This window comes from Simochromis diagramma, unplaced genomic scaffold, assembly GCF_900408965.1.
Source record: "Simochromis diagramma unplaced genomic scaffold, fSimDia1.1 OVJJ01000802.1, whole genome shotgun sequence".
Lineage (NCBI taxonomy): Eukaryota > Metazoa > Chordata > Actinopteri > Cichliformes > Cichlidae > Simochromis > Simochromis diagramma.
This window is the reverse complement of record NW_024387492.1, coordinates 19,138,548-19,155,635: the sequence shown is the minus strand read 5'-3', so window position 1 is coordinate 19,155,635 and position 17,088 is coordinate 19,138,548. Positions and strand designations below refer to the sequence as shown.

Genomic DNA, 17,088 nt, shown 5'->3' with positions numbered 1-17,088 from the left:
GTAACTGGAGGATTCACAAGCAGTTTCATAGCTTAGTTATTATTATACAACAAATGAAGCAGACATAATATCTGAAGTTGACTTAAAATGTTGAATTTCACATGTCTCAGCAAGACACACGAGACAACTAAGGTGGATGAAGACAGAATTAATTCCATGGTTAAGAGAAGTAACATCTAACCAAGCTAAGAACACCTTTGAGCAGATAGCTGGTACCTCCATCTGATCCTATCACTAATATCATCCTCTGTCACACCAACCTTCTGCATGTCCTCCTTCACTATACCTGTGAATCTTTTCTGTGGTCTCTGGCAGCTCCACATTCAAAATACTTAGCCTAATATGCACTCTCTCTCATCTGCACATGTCAAAACCATCTCAGCCTTCCCTCGTTTGAACTTTATCTCCAAACAGCTCAACCTCAGCTGTCCCTCTGATGCACTCATTTCTAGTTTCTAAACATACATCAAATCAGGACTCACTACCATCTTGTAAACCTTCCCTTTCAGTCTTGCTGCTATTCTTCTGTCACAAATCACCTGACCTACTCCTCCCTGTATGCACTTTCTTCTTCACCCCTCCTGTGCACTGTCCATTACTTTGAATGGTTGACCCCAAGTATTCCAACTCATCTACCTTCACTAACTCTACCAATTTTATGTTTATCTTTCCACCTGTCTCCCTTTCATTCACACACGTGTTCTGTTTTGTTTCATTGTTTCATTCTGTTGTTTGCTCTCCAGAGCATACCTCCACCTCTCCAGACTCTGCTTCCTACTCTCCTTACAGATCATAATATCATCTGTGATCATCAGCGTTCACAGAAACTCCTTCCTGAGCTCAGCTGTCAACCTGTCCATCATGACCACAAACAAGTAGGGGCTCTGAGCAGATTTAATCTCACCCCAACTTGAACCCATCTGTCACTCTTACCACACACCTCACCAGTGTCTTGCTGTCCTCATAAATGTCCTGTACCTCCCCTCACATAACTTCTGTGTGTCCAGCTTCACATACAACTGACTGTAAGCTTTTCCTTTGCCACCTCACTCTTTCTTGAACGCCTACCCTCCCAGTACTCCTGTGTACTATTTTTAATCTCCATGCTATCTCACTTTTCCACCCTCTTCCCTTGATATTCTCACTCTGATACAAAATTTATATCAATGGACATAAGTAGAGCCTTGCATGGTGGTGAATGCAGAAACTATAACATTGTTGTTGGTTTATTAGATGGAGAGACATCTGTATCGGCATCTCATGGTATTAAAAATCATATCCTATGACATACTAATACCCTAGTGTTCTATATACTTTAATGGCAGTAAATTTACTGCTTCAGAATTAATAGCGTAATAGCTCCCCAGCCTATTTAGTGATACTAAATGCTTACATAACCACAGAGAGCCCATTACAAATTATATTCACTCATTACAAATTAAATGTTTGCTTAAGTGTGATAAACGTAATGTGTAAAACTCTTCCTTTGTCCACTAAACTGAACTCTAGAAATACTAGGCTTCAGAAAAATGTGAATATATTAGCTTCTCAAGTCATTTAGACTGACTGATCAACATAACTTCTCAGCATGACACATTTTACTGTCCTAAAACATGTACAATTTATATCTCATTCAACCTCACAATTTTCATTAACCCTACTGAGTGTTTGGCAGATCATCAGACACTGGCAGCAACATGAAAAAACTTTAATCTCCGATCAAAGAACGATCATATTAGTGTGCAGTAATTGCTCAGAACCAAAGGCTGTTTTGGAAAACTACCAAAAACAACATCTAACAAACTGGTCAAACTGGGCAAGCCTGCTGTGTTATCATATGGCCAACAAAGCCATGGGCGCCACATCTCCACAGTGTGACACAAACAACAGGCCATGAACATCCTGAGAGGTTAATTTCTCCTTTTGCAGAGAGACAGAGGAAAAAAAACTCAAAGAAATAAAAGCAAACAAAATGAGAGAGAATGGTAATAAGAGGGAACCGAAATGAAAACCAAGGAAACAATTAATCTAATGACTTTTCACACATGTTCCCTAATTAAGTCAGGTCAATGAAATTATCATTATAGTTCCGTCTCTTCTTGTTCACTAATGTTGCTTATTTCGAACCATAATTGATCCAATCTTTGTCTTAAAAAAACAAGGAAAGAAGAAAACATGGTCTGCATTGCCAAAAAAGATGCAAATTTATATGGATTTCACTTGGAAGGAACTGTGCCAAATATCACTACATTAACAATTAAATGTAATTCTAAAAATCATCTTTGCAATGTTTACATCAAGGTAATTTTAATTTATTTTACAAATACGATACATTCACTATCATTCAATTGTACAAAGCATTTGTTTTTTACAGGACTTTTAGCAGTAAGTATTTACATCTAAAACACTCATGAACCCATCTGAGTCAGGGCTGCTATAGCTGATTATGAATGGTTCTTACTGTTTTTGTTTTGTTTTCGGTTTCAAGCCACTTCGCAACCCAGTTCTGTCTCAGTGTAGCAGAAAAAGTAAATTAGCTCTTTATAACTTCAGTCAATTATCCTTTCATGTTTTAACTGACTTGGTCAGTGTCTCATCTGTTGGCACCGTTTCCCTATCTGGTCCTGCTGCAGCCCTCCTCGCCACTGGCTTTCATATGTAAAGGGTGAAGAGGTCCCTGAACAGAGCTGCACCGCCAAATATAAATTACTGCAGATGGGAATGCTCTCTTCCCAATTTCTTGCTTCACTGCCCGTTCACCTTGTGACTGTTTTCTTTTGGCATTACATGTTATGTTCTGTTTACTCACTTTACTAAACTTTAGAGGGGAACATTCAGTTACTGTGACACTCGTGTTCAGTGCAGCATTTTGATCTGCTGCTCCATTGGGGGTCCTGAGACCCTATAACTGCATTTTGATCGAGGTGATATGTCCAAAGTATAATACAAACACCAGTGTAATTTCTCCATTTCACTACTAAGGGTTAAAATATCACTGTATTAAGAAAATTCTTTTAAGTTTACCTGAAATGAAAAGTTCTTTTCAGACAGTTATGAGGAGACAGAAACGGGTTAACGTTATTTATAACCAGCTCAAAGCTGGTTATAAATAACGTGAACCAAATAGAGATTCTGGCTTTAGGTTAGAGGGAGTGTAAAACTGGTTGAGTAACAGTTACCCTTAACCAGTTGTGGCAAATGGCTGATCCTCCCTGAGCCTGGTTCTGCTGGAGGTCTCTTTCTCTTAAAATGGCGTTTTTCATTCCCACTGTTGACAAGTGTTTCCTCAGAGAGGGTCGTCTGATTGTTGTTTTTTCTGTATTGTTATAGGAGAGCTTTGAGGCAACTGTTGTTGTGACTTCACGCAACATAAATAAAAGTTTTCAATGTGTTTTTTCAGATGAGAAAACATGTAGACTATGTGACACAAAAATACATTGGAAAAAATTCAACCCACCTCTCTGGGGCCTTTAATACAAAAAACATTCATAGCGTGAAGGTAAAATTTCATTAAGCATAAATAAAGTTATTTTACATTAATAAATCAACTGAACCCGTCGAGGTCAGATGGGAACTTTTATCAAATTTAGTTGAGTTTGCATAAATTTCATCAAGAGCCAATTTATAATGATGAATCAGTGTTGAAAGGTTTGGGAATTTAGCTTCAACCATAGAAGAAAGATGGCATGAAGTTTAAGTGATCTGAGATCTTCCATTATCCTTGGGAAGACATCTAAATTCACAGCAACCACACTCAGTGGGAGAAGTCTTTCAGCTCCCAGAGGATTACACTGCACAAATGTCAGATATAAAAGGATGGGAAAACACACATGTGGCTGTAACACTTGACATTTACTATCGGCTGCGGTTGGTCTGCTGACTACGCTGTTGCTTAAATCATCTGACCTTTAAGAGTCCCGCTTTTTAAAAAGAGGAGCAGCTGTCCTTTTTTCAGAGTTTGTAAAAGCTGTGATTGACAAGTTTGACCCTTTCAACTGTTCGACGACCACAGGTCATCTTGCACAGATGACATGCTTTAAACTTTGTTGCAGACCTACGATTAATTTTCTTCTTAATCCCTAGGAATTCCTCTGCAACGCACTAAATATGCCAAAATAACTAACGAAAGATAGACAGGGCGGGTATTTATGCATACTGTAAATCTACATGCTCTTATCTAAAAATCTGACTTCGCCTACAAGTACAACTTTCCCAGATACATCAATAATTAAAATCAAGTGCTCTTTTTACTTCTGTAAAGACTTGGTTTGGGAAAGACATCAGCCTCACATGGGGATTGCAGTCTCGTCTGTACAGTCAGTATCACAAACTAAGAGAAGCAAGCAAAAGAAAACTTGAAAAATGAATTTGGACGGCTCTTTACTAGAGTCTATGTTTAAATCTACTTTTGCTTGATCCTGGTCACATGGTCAGGAGAGACAAGTTCACTACTTAAAATGTACATAAATACAGAAAAATACAGGAGACCAAGGCTTCATGCTGGGGTTTCACAATAACATTTTGGGTACAATTTTTTTTTTTACCAAAGTAACCCTAATGTGAAAACCTGATGTCAGTAGGTATTACTTATTACTGCTTAACTCCATTGACATTGGACCACTACACTAAAAAGTATGGGCACTGACTTCTTCACAGTCCTTGTATTTTAAACTGGTGTGAAGCAAACTACAAAAAAGATCAGTTTCTGCATCTTGATGACTTATTGGTTATTCATAACAGAGCTGCTTCCTGTCCGACATGAATACAAAACACTCCACCATCACACGCACGCACCTTCTCCAGGGCCTGGAGCTGCTGTTTCTGTCTTTCATCCAGTGCTTGGCCCTGGCTCTGAAGGGCCTCCCTCTCTTCCTCCATCCGCACCACCTTGTCCTTCAGCCGATTCCGCTCGTTGTCCAGGTCTCTGATGGCTGCTTCCTGGGTCATCTGGGTGGCCTGCAGACTGCTTATCTGACCTATGGCAGAGCAGAGGCAAGAAGAATACAAATATTCAACTGATGCAATCAGCATGTTGCTGGTTCTTATTGATGCTGCCAACACAGCTACAACGAGGGGCTGTCAAAAAGTTTCAGTTTTGTGATTGTGCCATAGTTGACCCTGACTCATAGGAAGAAGGTCTACAACTCCCTGGGGCCTTTCTATTTGGAGCTAGCATTCTCTTGCTTTGTCATGTCTTTGTCTCTGGGTACTTCAGAGCTATACAGTTCTTCACTGAAAACCTGCTTGAGATTGCTTTGATCTCTAGGGGCTTGCTACATTCTCCAGTAGTTAGCAATGAAAATGTTGACATGCCCACAAAGACTTTTAAAACTATTCCCAGAGCAGTAGTGAAACTGTTAAAGTACAATGCAAAACAAGAAGTAAAAGTTGTGTTTTTTCACGTGTTAGTTGCAGCGATAATTCCGTTTCTAGAAAGCTTCACACAAGTTCTAAGTTCTAGTTTCACTATTTACTCTCTAAGTTCTAGTGAAACTAGAACTTGGAGAGTAAATAGTGAAACTAGAACTTGGAGAGTAAATAACAACTCTCTGAAGATAAGTTTCCATCTTCCCTGTGAACTACAGGTGATCGTGTCAAACTGCTTGCCATTAAATCAATCACAAGAAATTTTTGTTGCAGCCATTTTTGTGACCGATTTCACTTGGCAGCAGCCAAGTTTGGAAATAAACATTTTTGTTACCCAACTGGTGGTAGCCAGTTAGTAACTGATTGGTCTTTGTGATTGTGAGAGGCCTTAAATGCTGATTCTAAATTAGCTGTAAGTATGAGTGAGAGTCTGAAAGGTTATTTTTGTCACTATGCTAGCCCTGCAATGGATTAGAGACCCTGTCTCTCCCCCGTGACAGCTGGAACAGGCTTGAGCCCCACTTTGGCCCTTAACTCGATAAGCTGTTAGGAAAATGTATGGATGAATGGACACCCAATGTGGCAAGAAAGGGTCCTTATCAAGCATCTGTATGTGAGCTGGGAGTGAAAATGTGCTGGCCATTTCTGGACATACAAACCATAAAACTTAAACTCAAGACTACACATTTAGTAATTGTTGAAGGATGGCAATTTGAAATTTACCACTCTTACACTTTTTTTTACCTCTATAACTTAAAAAACAAAAAGCACTTTAAAAGGCAAAAAGGACTCATGGTCATTTCTTTGCAAACAACCTTGAGAGGTCCTCTGATCTGTAGTGTGGTAAATGAGACTCCCGTGGCTGCATTTACCAGCTGGATCTTATTTGTCTCTAACATGCAAGCAGCTCCAGTGGAAAGTGATAAAACGCTCTCATTGGATACAACGAACTCATTGGAGCTAATGGGCCGAGAATGACTCCGCACCAAAGTGGCTGCGATTGCTCACACGTTTCAGACAGTAATGTTTATGCAATGTTGTTAACCAAAGTAGTGATGGAAATACATCATAAGATATTAGACCAGATTCTAACATACACCTATTTAGCCATCTACATGTGCACATAAACACAGACAAACTGGGCACTGTCGTCAGCAAGGTTTCTTCTAGCAGCCTCTGAGGGACCGGGAACACCATTAGCCCCGATATACAGCAATATGCTATTAAAGTGTAACAGGCAACGATGTGTCAGAGAAGATGAGGGGAGCTGTTAGTCGATATGTTTGACGTGTTTCCACGGAAAGCATAGAGTGCATCTTGAGTCTAGTGCGGACGCAAGAATTCACAGGTCTCATGAAAAGAGAAAGGGAAGAGATTGTGGGTCTTACTGGCTTTGAGAAGTATTTCAGTTGCCTGCTGCTGAACTCGGTCTCTGGCTGCCTCTAGTTCACATTCAGCCTCCTTCTGACGGATTTCCACAATCTCCGAGTTCTGGGTCACCTCGTCCAGCTGCTTGGTTAAGTCCTAGAGGAGAGTCAAATCCACAAAAGAAAGCTCTGTTAGGGTAGGTTAAGAAGAACAACAACCAACCTCTAACATCTTTACAGAAGGAAATAATAAAATTATAATTTACCCCCAGTTTAAATGACACTGATGAAAAGACTGATGGTCTGTGCTGTCATACAACTCTTTTCGGTTTACTTTCCCTACTTTCAGACATTGCAGACGGTTGTTTTCAAACATCATTAAAGACCAGCTGATAAATGCAGCTTTGATAAATATAGTTCTAAGCCTAAATATAGTATCTAAATGAGCTTGAATATTAAACCTAAATAACTAGCAGACCAGAGACTTCAAATGGCATGACACATCTGACTTTTACTCAGTGAAACTGCAGTTCCTCTAATGGCCACTTGAGACCAGCTTCCAGGTCAATCCCTATAAACTCATATGTTAAAACTTCCCATTAAAAACAGCATGTTTACAGCCTTGCACACAAACAGTTTTGGCCTCTACAGATACTTTCCACCTTTAAAACAACTATACAGAGGGGAAATATTTTTATCCAACTCATTCATGTGGATAGTGGCCACTCTGACAAGTTTTCAGACAGTTGGAGCTGTATTTGTGATATTGGTGCATTTTGTAGAATTTTTAATTGAACTAGCTCACAAATAATATAGCCTGTGGTAAGCTACAGCCCACCCAAGATGCTTTTGGTTCAGTTTTGATGACTGAAATTCTAGTATTTTGATTAATGATAATGTTGAGGTTTTAATATTTAGAATCTCAAGTGGATCTCAACACCACGGGTATGACGATGTTTTACAAATGAAGTCAGAATTATTAGGCCCTGTATTATTATTTTTTGTTTTAAACAGAGCAAAGAATTCTTAACACAGGTTTTTTAAACATTCTATTTTTATTTTGGACACTTAAAATATGTTACTTGGCACACAGAAACAATATTATACCACATAAACCAAAAACTACCAGGCTTAAGACTGCTACTAGTCAATTTTATATCCTTTTTGCTAGATAACGGCCTGCAGCCGTTTATTGTAGTTTTCGGCACGTCTTAAACATGCCTTGATGGTCTGCGATGGTCTTCTGCCATGCGCCTTGGTCTTTGGTTCACCTCACAGATTTCCAGTTGGATTCAAGTCGGGGGGTTTTTGTTCACTTTGGTCGTCTAGAGGTAGTTCTTCACCAGGGGCGATGTGTGTATTGATTACGTTGGAAGACAAAGCGATGACCCAGACCCAGTTTTGCTGCCAATTCTTTGAGGTTTTCTTTAGGATCTTCACATATCTTTTTTTTTTTTTTTATGATTATCCTTCAACCTTGGTGGGATTCCCAGATTCAGATGCACTGCAGCTTCCCTACAGCATAATACTCCCACCATGTTTCACTGGGCGCACTGTTTTTTAGGGTTGTACTTCAAAAAAAAAGAAAGATTCCTTGCTTCAAACATACGCAGTGTCTCTGTGGCAAAAAACTAGTTACATCTCATCTGACGTGTATGTCCAGTATGCATCATCTTTGTTCAGGTTTCCGTAGCATATTTCAGTCTGGCTGGAAAGTGTCTCTTCTTCTTGGGCTCTTTTTTTCTTGGTCTGTAACCTCACAGTCCATTTCTGTCTAAGGTTCTCATGATTGTGAGATCCTGACTTGGCTAATTGTTCATTACTGTTTTCAGCATTTGTTCTGGGGTCTTTAGACACTTTTCTCAATAGTTTTCTTTCCTATCTCTGCCGGGCTTATTCTGCACAGTGTAGCTCTCTTTGATTTTTTTGATGAAACTTCTCATTCCAGTTCTTGACATTTGGAAACTCTGTGATAAGGTTTTTAATTCATCTCCTGCTTTGTAAGCATCAACAATTCTTTTTCTGTTGTCTAAGCTGATTTCTTTTGTTTTTGGCATGATGCTTTCTCAAGTGGCAGCTCAAACTCCTGCTGAGGTTTTTGTACTGTGTGTAAACTGGAAGACAATGCTCTGTTTTAACTTGATTTTACAAGCTTTGAGCATTACAAAGTTAAAGCACATCACTGCACAGCAGTGGCTTGTGCTTTTGCTCAATAGAAGTTCAGGTTATCGGGGGTTATGTTAAAAATATGTTGCTCTGTTTCATTGTGGAGTAATTATTTTATCCTCACCTATATATATAGTCAGTCAATCATGTGTGGTCACAAGTTCACCAACAAAACTTTAATATTGATTAAAAAAAAGTCTGTGTTGTGCTCAAATATTTTGCATGTGTTTTTTAGAAAAGGGAAGAAAAAGGAATAAAGAGAAACTAAGAGTTTACAAAATAGTTTATAGAGCTGTCCTAAGGACGAGTTCTTGGCCTCTGGACAGGTCAGGTTAATGACTAAAACATTGTTTTACAAAATTATCTTACTATCTATAAATTATTTTTGTGGTGATAAAAATAATTTATAGATAATGTCTTTGTTATTTACAAGTTAAAAGATCACTCATTACAAAGACTGCCACAAGGCTCGCTAGCTAGTATAAATAGAAGAAGATGGGTTTTTTTCACTCTCACTAACTTTTTTGAATGATAGGATTGTTAGCCCAAGTCCAAACTTCAACATTCAAGACCTAAATATCTGGGCACATGCCCTTTAATGTCAGTCATTAACTAAATGGAATGAAACCTGAGTAAATGTAAATCCACCTATTCTATATTTGATGAGCTGTTAAGGGTGTGTTCAGTACTATTATGAGGTAAGGTATGCTACTGAAGACAGACCTTTAAAATTACATGTTGCTTGGTCATTGCAAAAAGGTAAGTGTAGTACATTCATATTTAAAGCAATGTAGAGGCTTTAAGAGGCACATCCGTATAGAAAAGTGAACTTCACCTTATGTTGTAATGCAATGCCAGGATGAAGTTGGCAGCCAGCAGTTGCAGCCAGTTTATCAAACTTACAGAAAGAACCGTATTGGCAGAATATTAATACTGAAGATTGAGAGTGTAAATGCTGACTGGTGCTCAATTAATAGGAACTAGACTTCAGGGAGTGATTTGACGTGAGCACACACACACACACACACACACACACACACACACACACACACACACACACACACACACACACACACACACACACACACACACGCACACACACACAGTACAGTAGCTTTGTGATTTAGCACTCTGCAAGAACTCATGAGAGGCAATTTCACATCTTTCAATCCCATCAAACAGCCTCCCTCAAACTTAATTACTGCTGCTATGGCTAAGACAATGAAACCTCAGTATGATGAAAACCACTGAGGAGTCACACAAATTAGACCTGATATGTGTGAGTGGGTGAGACACTGTGTGTATGCTGATTTCCCTCAAGGAAAGTAGTTGCACTTTATGACCGCTAGGTTTAGATAAGGTGGGATAAACCCACTTTAACTTTAAGATTTGCGGGGTTACATATATTTTCTTTGTCTTACTTTTTCATACAGCATTCTGAGACAAACTTAAAGGGAAAAAAAAAGTTTTGAGTCCATCTGGGAACTACCGTAGCTAAGGCTAAGTTTGGAGCTCTGAGGTGAAGATAAAGATTATGTTATTTCTACAAGTTTCTTCACTAGCAGTACAAACTATGACTCTCTGTGAGCAAGGCAAAGTAAAACTGTGAATGTTTCAGAAACTGGGGCATTAAGTGGAGTCCTAATTTCTTCACAGGGCTGTTTCAAGACTCGGCTTTGGGTCTAAAATTGGAACTTGGATAGGGTGGGGTGTTGTTTAAATGCCAATGAACGATTCAGCAAGGCCAAATATGTTTGGTTTTGTGTCTGTGTAGGCAAAATCTCTACCGGCAACATTCTTAACAAATGCAGACCTTTTGATTATGGAAAGACAAAAGTGAAAATGAGGGTGTGTGGGGCTTAGTCAGACTGACTGCTGCTTCTCCATAAGTCAAGCTCTGTGCCTCCTAGGTGAGGAGTTTCAGACATCCTTGGACACCTCAGTATCCTATGGCAGAGGGTAGCTACTGCCGATGAATGTACTTTCTGAGAAAGTTTGGATGTTTCTGCCAGTCCTGAAGCCTTCAAAGATCTTTTTCAATTTGTAAAGGATTTCTCTAGTTTTTGTCATAACCCCTATGGTTCTCAGACAGGTGGTGCCCTACATGTGACAGTTTGTCTCACCTGCCATCCTCGCTTTATATAGCTTGTTGTTGCAGATCCAGGTTACTGAATCTTAGAACTAATATTTTCTACTGTTCAACACCACTTTGATTTAAAGCGCCCTCCATCAAGAATCTATGTCACAGAAGGCTCCAGTACGCGGCTAGTTTGATTAAGCCAGTTTGCCTGACCTGTCAGTTTTGTTGTACGAGCTTTAACCAAAAAAAAACAAAAAACGACTCTTTTTATACAGAGCTTTTAATGAAAACCAGTATTGTGTTAATTTATCTCTTATTTCCTTCAGATTTTCTTCATCGTTCTAAGCCAGTTTGTTCCTACAATAGAAGTAAATGCACAACAAATATTGTAATTTTTAGCAAATCCAGTTAACATAATAAATTTGTTGAGGTGTCTTTGTAGTGGCTGAGACACAGCGCCCATCAATGCACTGTGTGAGAGAAATAAGACTTGCCTATATACTAATGCTAACTTTTGGTTTAGACTGAGTGGAAGGTCGTTGGTTGTTAAGGTTTGGGTTAAAGGCAAGTGAAAGCACAACTGTCCCTTCGAATGTAGTGTACACTTCTGTTTATCTGAATGAGGCTGGCAGATGGAGGTGAAAACGCTTTAATTAACAGTATCTCTGTTGAATTATCTGAGTTAACAGAAGAATCCCATTGTCATGACATTCACTGATCACCTTTGATTCACTTCTAATCCCCTTTAAACCTCAACAAAAACACCCACACGCACACATGTGAGTTCTTCTCACGTACTGCCTCACCTCTGTCAATCCCCCTGATTGGACTTGGCTGATTCCTGCATTTTCATTTAAATACAAAAAGGGACCCAAACATAGTGCTTTAGGTGATTTATTGTTTTATCTCACTAAAAGCTCCCATAGACTTAGTCCAGATAAGCTCTACCTGAAATGAAATATTTAGTCCATGGTCAGTGACAGCAGCAATTTAACACAGCGTCAGTGGAGTATTTCACTTGGGGGACAATTTGTAATTTTTTGGCATGCATATTCCTGCAGAAGCTTGTGAACACTGAGCCATTAATTACGTCTGTCTCAGTTACTCTGAGCGATCATTTGCTTGCATTTCTCTGGAGATTCGCCTACTAAATCATAAGCTAAAGGAGGGTGGCAGAACAGTGAAGCAGACGCTGCAGCATCCTGACACCAACCACAAGTGTCTCACACTGGTGTTAAGTCGATATTTGATGATACGGTTTCTCCACATGGCGTATGTGCCAGTACAGTAATTATGCCTCCGGAGACTTGGAAACATTTTGATTTAGTGCAGCATTTTAATTTTCAAGAGTCAAATTAATTTTGTGAAGGGTCTAAAAATGTGCCTCTACTTGCGCAAATGCTAGCAACTGTATAGGTATGCACAGTGACGAGACACAAGAGGTGTAAATCAAACCTGTGTTGCGAGCTTGTTAAGGTTAAATTAAAATCTATCATCCAACAATGAGCTCACAGCAGGACGTGAAGGATTAAAAGATCTGTTCACATACAGAGGCTGTTATTAAGAGATTATTATGATATTACTTTTACAACTCAATAACATTTCAGCTGCACAAAAGACAAAACCAGCAAAGGATCAAATAGTTTCCATCCTCTGATATCCGTTTTACCTTCTTACATCAGGTATCAACCGCTCTGCTTGTCGTTTCTTTATCTGGGTTGTAGTTAATTGCTCTGATAGCTAAAATTATTAACTCCACAGCCACCGCTGACCTTGATCCTAATTTCAGCATCACCAAGGAGGCGACATCCCTTCCTGTCTTTGTCTGCAATCAGTGATAATTCCACATAAACTTCAGAGCGAGTCATCAAAACAAAACAGACCTACTTAGCCAATCCTCCCTGGAGCACATGTCAGCTTTATTTTCAACGGTGAAGATAATCACGGGCGTCGTCACTAAAGATCTTACAGAAGTCAGACACTAGAAAATAAAAAAATAATGACTTGGGAAATAAACACAGCACTGCTATTTTTGCTGTCATACCAAATAGAGACTTAGTGTGCTGGATATTTTGGGTAATTTGTAACAAATACAAAAAAAGTTACAACTTTGGCAATCCAAAAATCCAAAAGGAAGATAACCAATATTGCTTTAACCGGTTCTGTTAATAGGGGGCATAATGGATACATTTTGCCTATCAAATCATCAAATAATAGGAAATAGCTTGAATTCCTCTTTAAAGAAAAACGTAAGATCATCTTTAGCAGCAATAACTTGTAGGGTTTGTCATCGTGGAGGAATTTTGGCCCACTCTTCTTTGCAATGTTGCTTCAGTTCATCGAGGTTTGTGGTCCCACGACGGCATTTAAGTCAGAGGAGTGGACTTTGAATGGGTCGTTCTTTTCTTTTTCAGCCATTCTGTTCTAGATTTGTTGCAGTGCTTCATTGTTACTTTAGTATACAGAGGAGTTACCTTTGAGTCACCGGGTTCATGATGAACTCGGTGACTCAAAGGAACCCAGGTTTGAGTGCAAAACAAGCCCAAATCATTACAACTGCACCACCGTGCTTGACAGTTATTTGTACTGATATGCTGTGTGTGGGTTTTACCAAACACTGTGCATTATGGCCAAACATCTCCACACTGGGCTTGTCTGTCCGAAGGACACAGTTTTAAAGTCTTGTGGTTTGTTTAGATGAGACTTTGTAACCCTAAGACACGCTGCCCTATTCTCTAGAGAGAATCGGTAACACTTTAGTCTTTTTCTAATTGTACTGTCATGAACTTAACAAGCTAACTGAAGCCTGTAGCATCGTCTTTCTGTGATATTGTACGTCCTGAGTGTTACAACCTGACCCATAAGCTGCTACGCAAAAAAACTGACAACAGAGTTTATAAAAACCTTTAGTTATTTCAATTGATAAATATTAATAAAAGTTCAAATTTATGGAAAAGTGTTAATACTTCAGCCAGGAGAGTACAAAGTCTAGCAGAAGGTGGTTTGAGTCACAGCCAAATTTAGCAGCTAATGTAAATCTCATAGCAGAAGAAGTCTATTTGAAAGCTTTTGTTTGAGAACTCTTAAGCATGCAGCTAAAATGTAATCCAAATCTAACTCAACTCTTAAGTGGCTTGCTGCCAACCTGGTGGATGTTGAAAGGGTAAGTCCATACAGAACCCACTGAAAGGGTAGCATGAGCTGCAAATGGGGAGTAAAACTGAATCCATTAACCTTACATCCATTAACCTGAGACACGCAGTGATTCTAAAGTGGCTGTAGGTATACCTGGATCTGTCTGTGCTAGCTCTGTGATACTTTCACAGGAAGTCTTACTTATACAGCGGCAACAGGCCAGTATTAGCTGGTAACACTGTCAGATAACATCGTCCATCATATGTTGGTTAGACATCAGTGGGTAGAGAGACAGCAGTGTGCAGAAAGGCCCTGCTCATATGTCTGCTTAAACTGTCCTAGAATATATTTAATGGCACAGAAACAGCCAACCGTTTTAGAATAATGGGATAAATTACTTGTAGACTGTACAGTTAAGCATCTCAGTACACAGGTAGGCTGTGGAAACGCACCGCGCTGTTTTTAATCATTTACTGTTCAGCAGCTTCGACATTTTTGATCTGCTCCTCCTCTAAATTACAGAGAGAAGATGAGCAGGGACACAAAGTTTAAATACAATCTTGCTGACATGTCATCATCCTAATGACTTAATCAGAATCAGAATCAGAATGCTTCAATAATCCCTAAGGAAATTATGTGGGTTACAGTTGCTCCAAGACAATAACGGTGACAGACTGAACTAATTAAATAATACAGTACATTACAAAGTTTAGAATATATGAGAAATAGCTGTAATATATACAAATAGCTCAATTACAAATATCGAGAATATTACAGAGAATAAAAGTATATGATTGACTGAACAACCTGGACTAGCAGCCAACTTGAAGCGTTAATTTGGCAAATTTTTCTATTTGCCTTAACAACTAAATGTTTTAACAAACACTCTCCTTTAAGGCACCCCGCACACTGCATGATCCGGGGAATCTTATCTTGCATAGTGTCACTGCATGACACTATGCAACATGGATGTATTAAACTCAGGCAGGACACCAAGTTTGATGACATTATTTCCCTACAGAATCAGGGACCGCTCTGCAGTTTCTCTCCATGCTACCATCACTCTTACATCCTAGACCAGACCTCTTACGACACGTAGCTGAACCATTTTACCTGTGGTTCACTGTTTGAGATCAAGACACAAAGGAACCATTCTTCTATAAAGACAGCCCAGCATGGCTAAAATGACATCCTCACCCAATTTAAAGCGAGCCTCCTGTTAGGATCCCTGGGTCTGTTCCCAGTGTTTGTGTTTTTTTGGACTTTTGTATGTTGTATTTTGTTTTGAGAAGTGAGCTATGTTTCTAGTTCGTAGTCTTTTGTTAATTTAGTCAGTTCCCTTTCATGTCCTAGTCTCACCTGTGTATGTCCTTCGTAGGGTGTGACTGTGTCAGTATCTCAGTGTTTGTGATTTCCTGTCTTATTTTGATAGTCATTGTCTCATGTGCAGTCTTGCTTCCCTTTCTTCATTATGTCTATTTCGCTCCAGCTGTGTTCTCATGTGTCTCCACTTCTTCTAATCACCCTCCTGTGTATATGCAGTATCCATCTCCCTTTGTGCTTTGTCATGTTATGGTCCATTTATGCTACTGTTCTGTTTCCCAGGCTTAGTTTTTGAGTGTTTCTTTGCCCGAGTTAGTTTAAGCAGCTTGCATTTAGTTTCCCGTTTGGTTTTGTATTTTTGCTCATGTCTTGTTTACTTATCAGCTCATTAAAGAGCTCGCCTTTAGTTAAACTTCCTACTGCCTCCATGCCTGCAATTTTGGGTCCTCCTTCACCACACCCTAACCCTTGATACCCTGTGAAAAAGTTCAGTTCCACCTTGGACTTGGTTGAAATGTATACAAGCCCATAATACAACCTGTTTAGGTTTCACTTCCCTACTTCAAGGAAATACCTGGCTTTAGTTGCTAATTGCTCTCCTATGTTCATCGTCAGTTCTTGTAGGAGCATTCAATTAAAAAAAAAATCAAGCTGAAGGCCCTAAAACGGTGAGATCCCCTATTATTTGACCCATTAATATAAAAATATCATTTTTGAAATCTATGAATGTTAAATTAAGGCTCAGGCTCAGGTTGGACAGCTTGATGAACATCTACTCGTCATAATTTAATCTATAAAGTGACTATCCATATAGAAAGGAATACATTTATTGAATTTCTTCACACGGACTTTGTTCCCTGTTTTAATTTGTATCTATCTTTGATTACGGGCACAAAATCTTTGCAAGCTGTCTATAAAAAGAGACATCAGCTCACTTAAAACGACAGGATTTTCAGCTACTTCGCCTCCGTCCACCTTCTGTTGAGTCATTTTTGGATGAGCAGGTGAGGGTTCACACTCACTTTTACGGTGCTCTCTGCAGTGTTAAGTGACGACTGCAGCTTGTAGGACCTCTCCCGGTTTTCCCGAGCCTCGTCCGACACCCTGGCCAGCTCGGCCCTCAGTTTTCCGAGGGTTTTCTGCAGCGCCGCCTCCTGAGTCTGAAACTCCCGTCGCAGCTCGGCCTCAGTGCGTTTCCATGCCAAGAGGTTGTCGGCGGTAAGCTGCTGGGTTCTCTTCATGGCCTCCAGCTCGCGCTCATAAAAGGCCTGAGCCTGGGGACAAACGCAGACTTGTGAAAGTGTTCACCACTGCGGAAAAGATTTAAGCCAAAAACATGAAGGGTGTAAACCTAATTAATAAGCCTCAGTTTTCTCTTTTTAATGACAATGTGAATTTTATATCGAAAGGTCTAAAAACATTTAGAGCTGGAGCCAAAATTACTTTCCTGACAGTGTTTACTGCCGACGAGGATGCTTTTTTTATTGAATTACTAGCATCTAAATGCAGTCCTTAAGTGCTGCTATGGCTTTTCCTGTACACAGATCTGCAGATAACAACCTTCACTTTCAGCAGCGTCAACACTATAGTGCCAACAAATTAAATTTTCAGGCCTTTTTTTAACTATTACTAATCCAAGGACATTTAGCA

The 17,088-nt window shown here is 39.4% G+C and overlaps 1 protein-coding gene across 5 annotated transcripts in view; it reads right to left on the bottom strand.

Annotated features, from left to right (window-relative positions):
- The window catches only part of fam184ab (family with sequence similarity 184 member Ab), a 206,115-nt gene that overhangs the window by 98,885 nt on the left and 90,142 nt on the right, over nt 1–17,088 (bottom strand). For all 5 annotated transcript variants that reach the window (XM_040018045.1, XM_040018043.1, XM_040018042.1 and 2 more), the window contains 3 exons: nt 16,461–16,712; nt 6,756–6,891; nt 4,795–4,976 (listed from right to left, as the gene is read on the bottom strand). In XM_040018045.1, the coding sequence (XP_039873979.1) occupies nt 4,795–4,976; nt 6,756–6,891; nt 16,461–16,712 (570 nt within the window). The remainder of the gene's footprint in view (nt 1–4,794; nt 4,977–6,755; nt 6,892–16,460; nt 16,713–17,088) is intronic.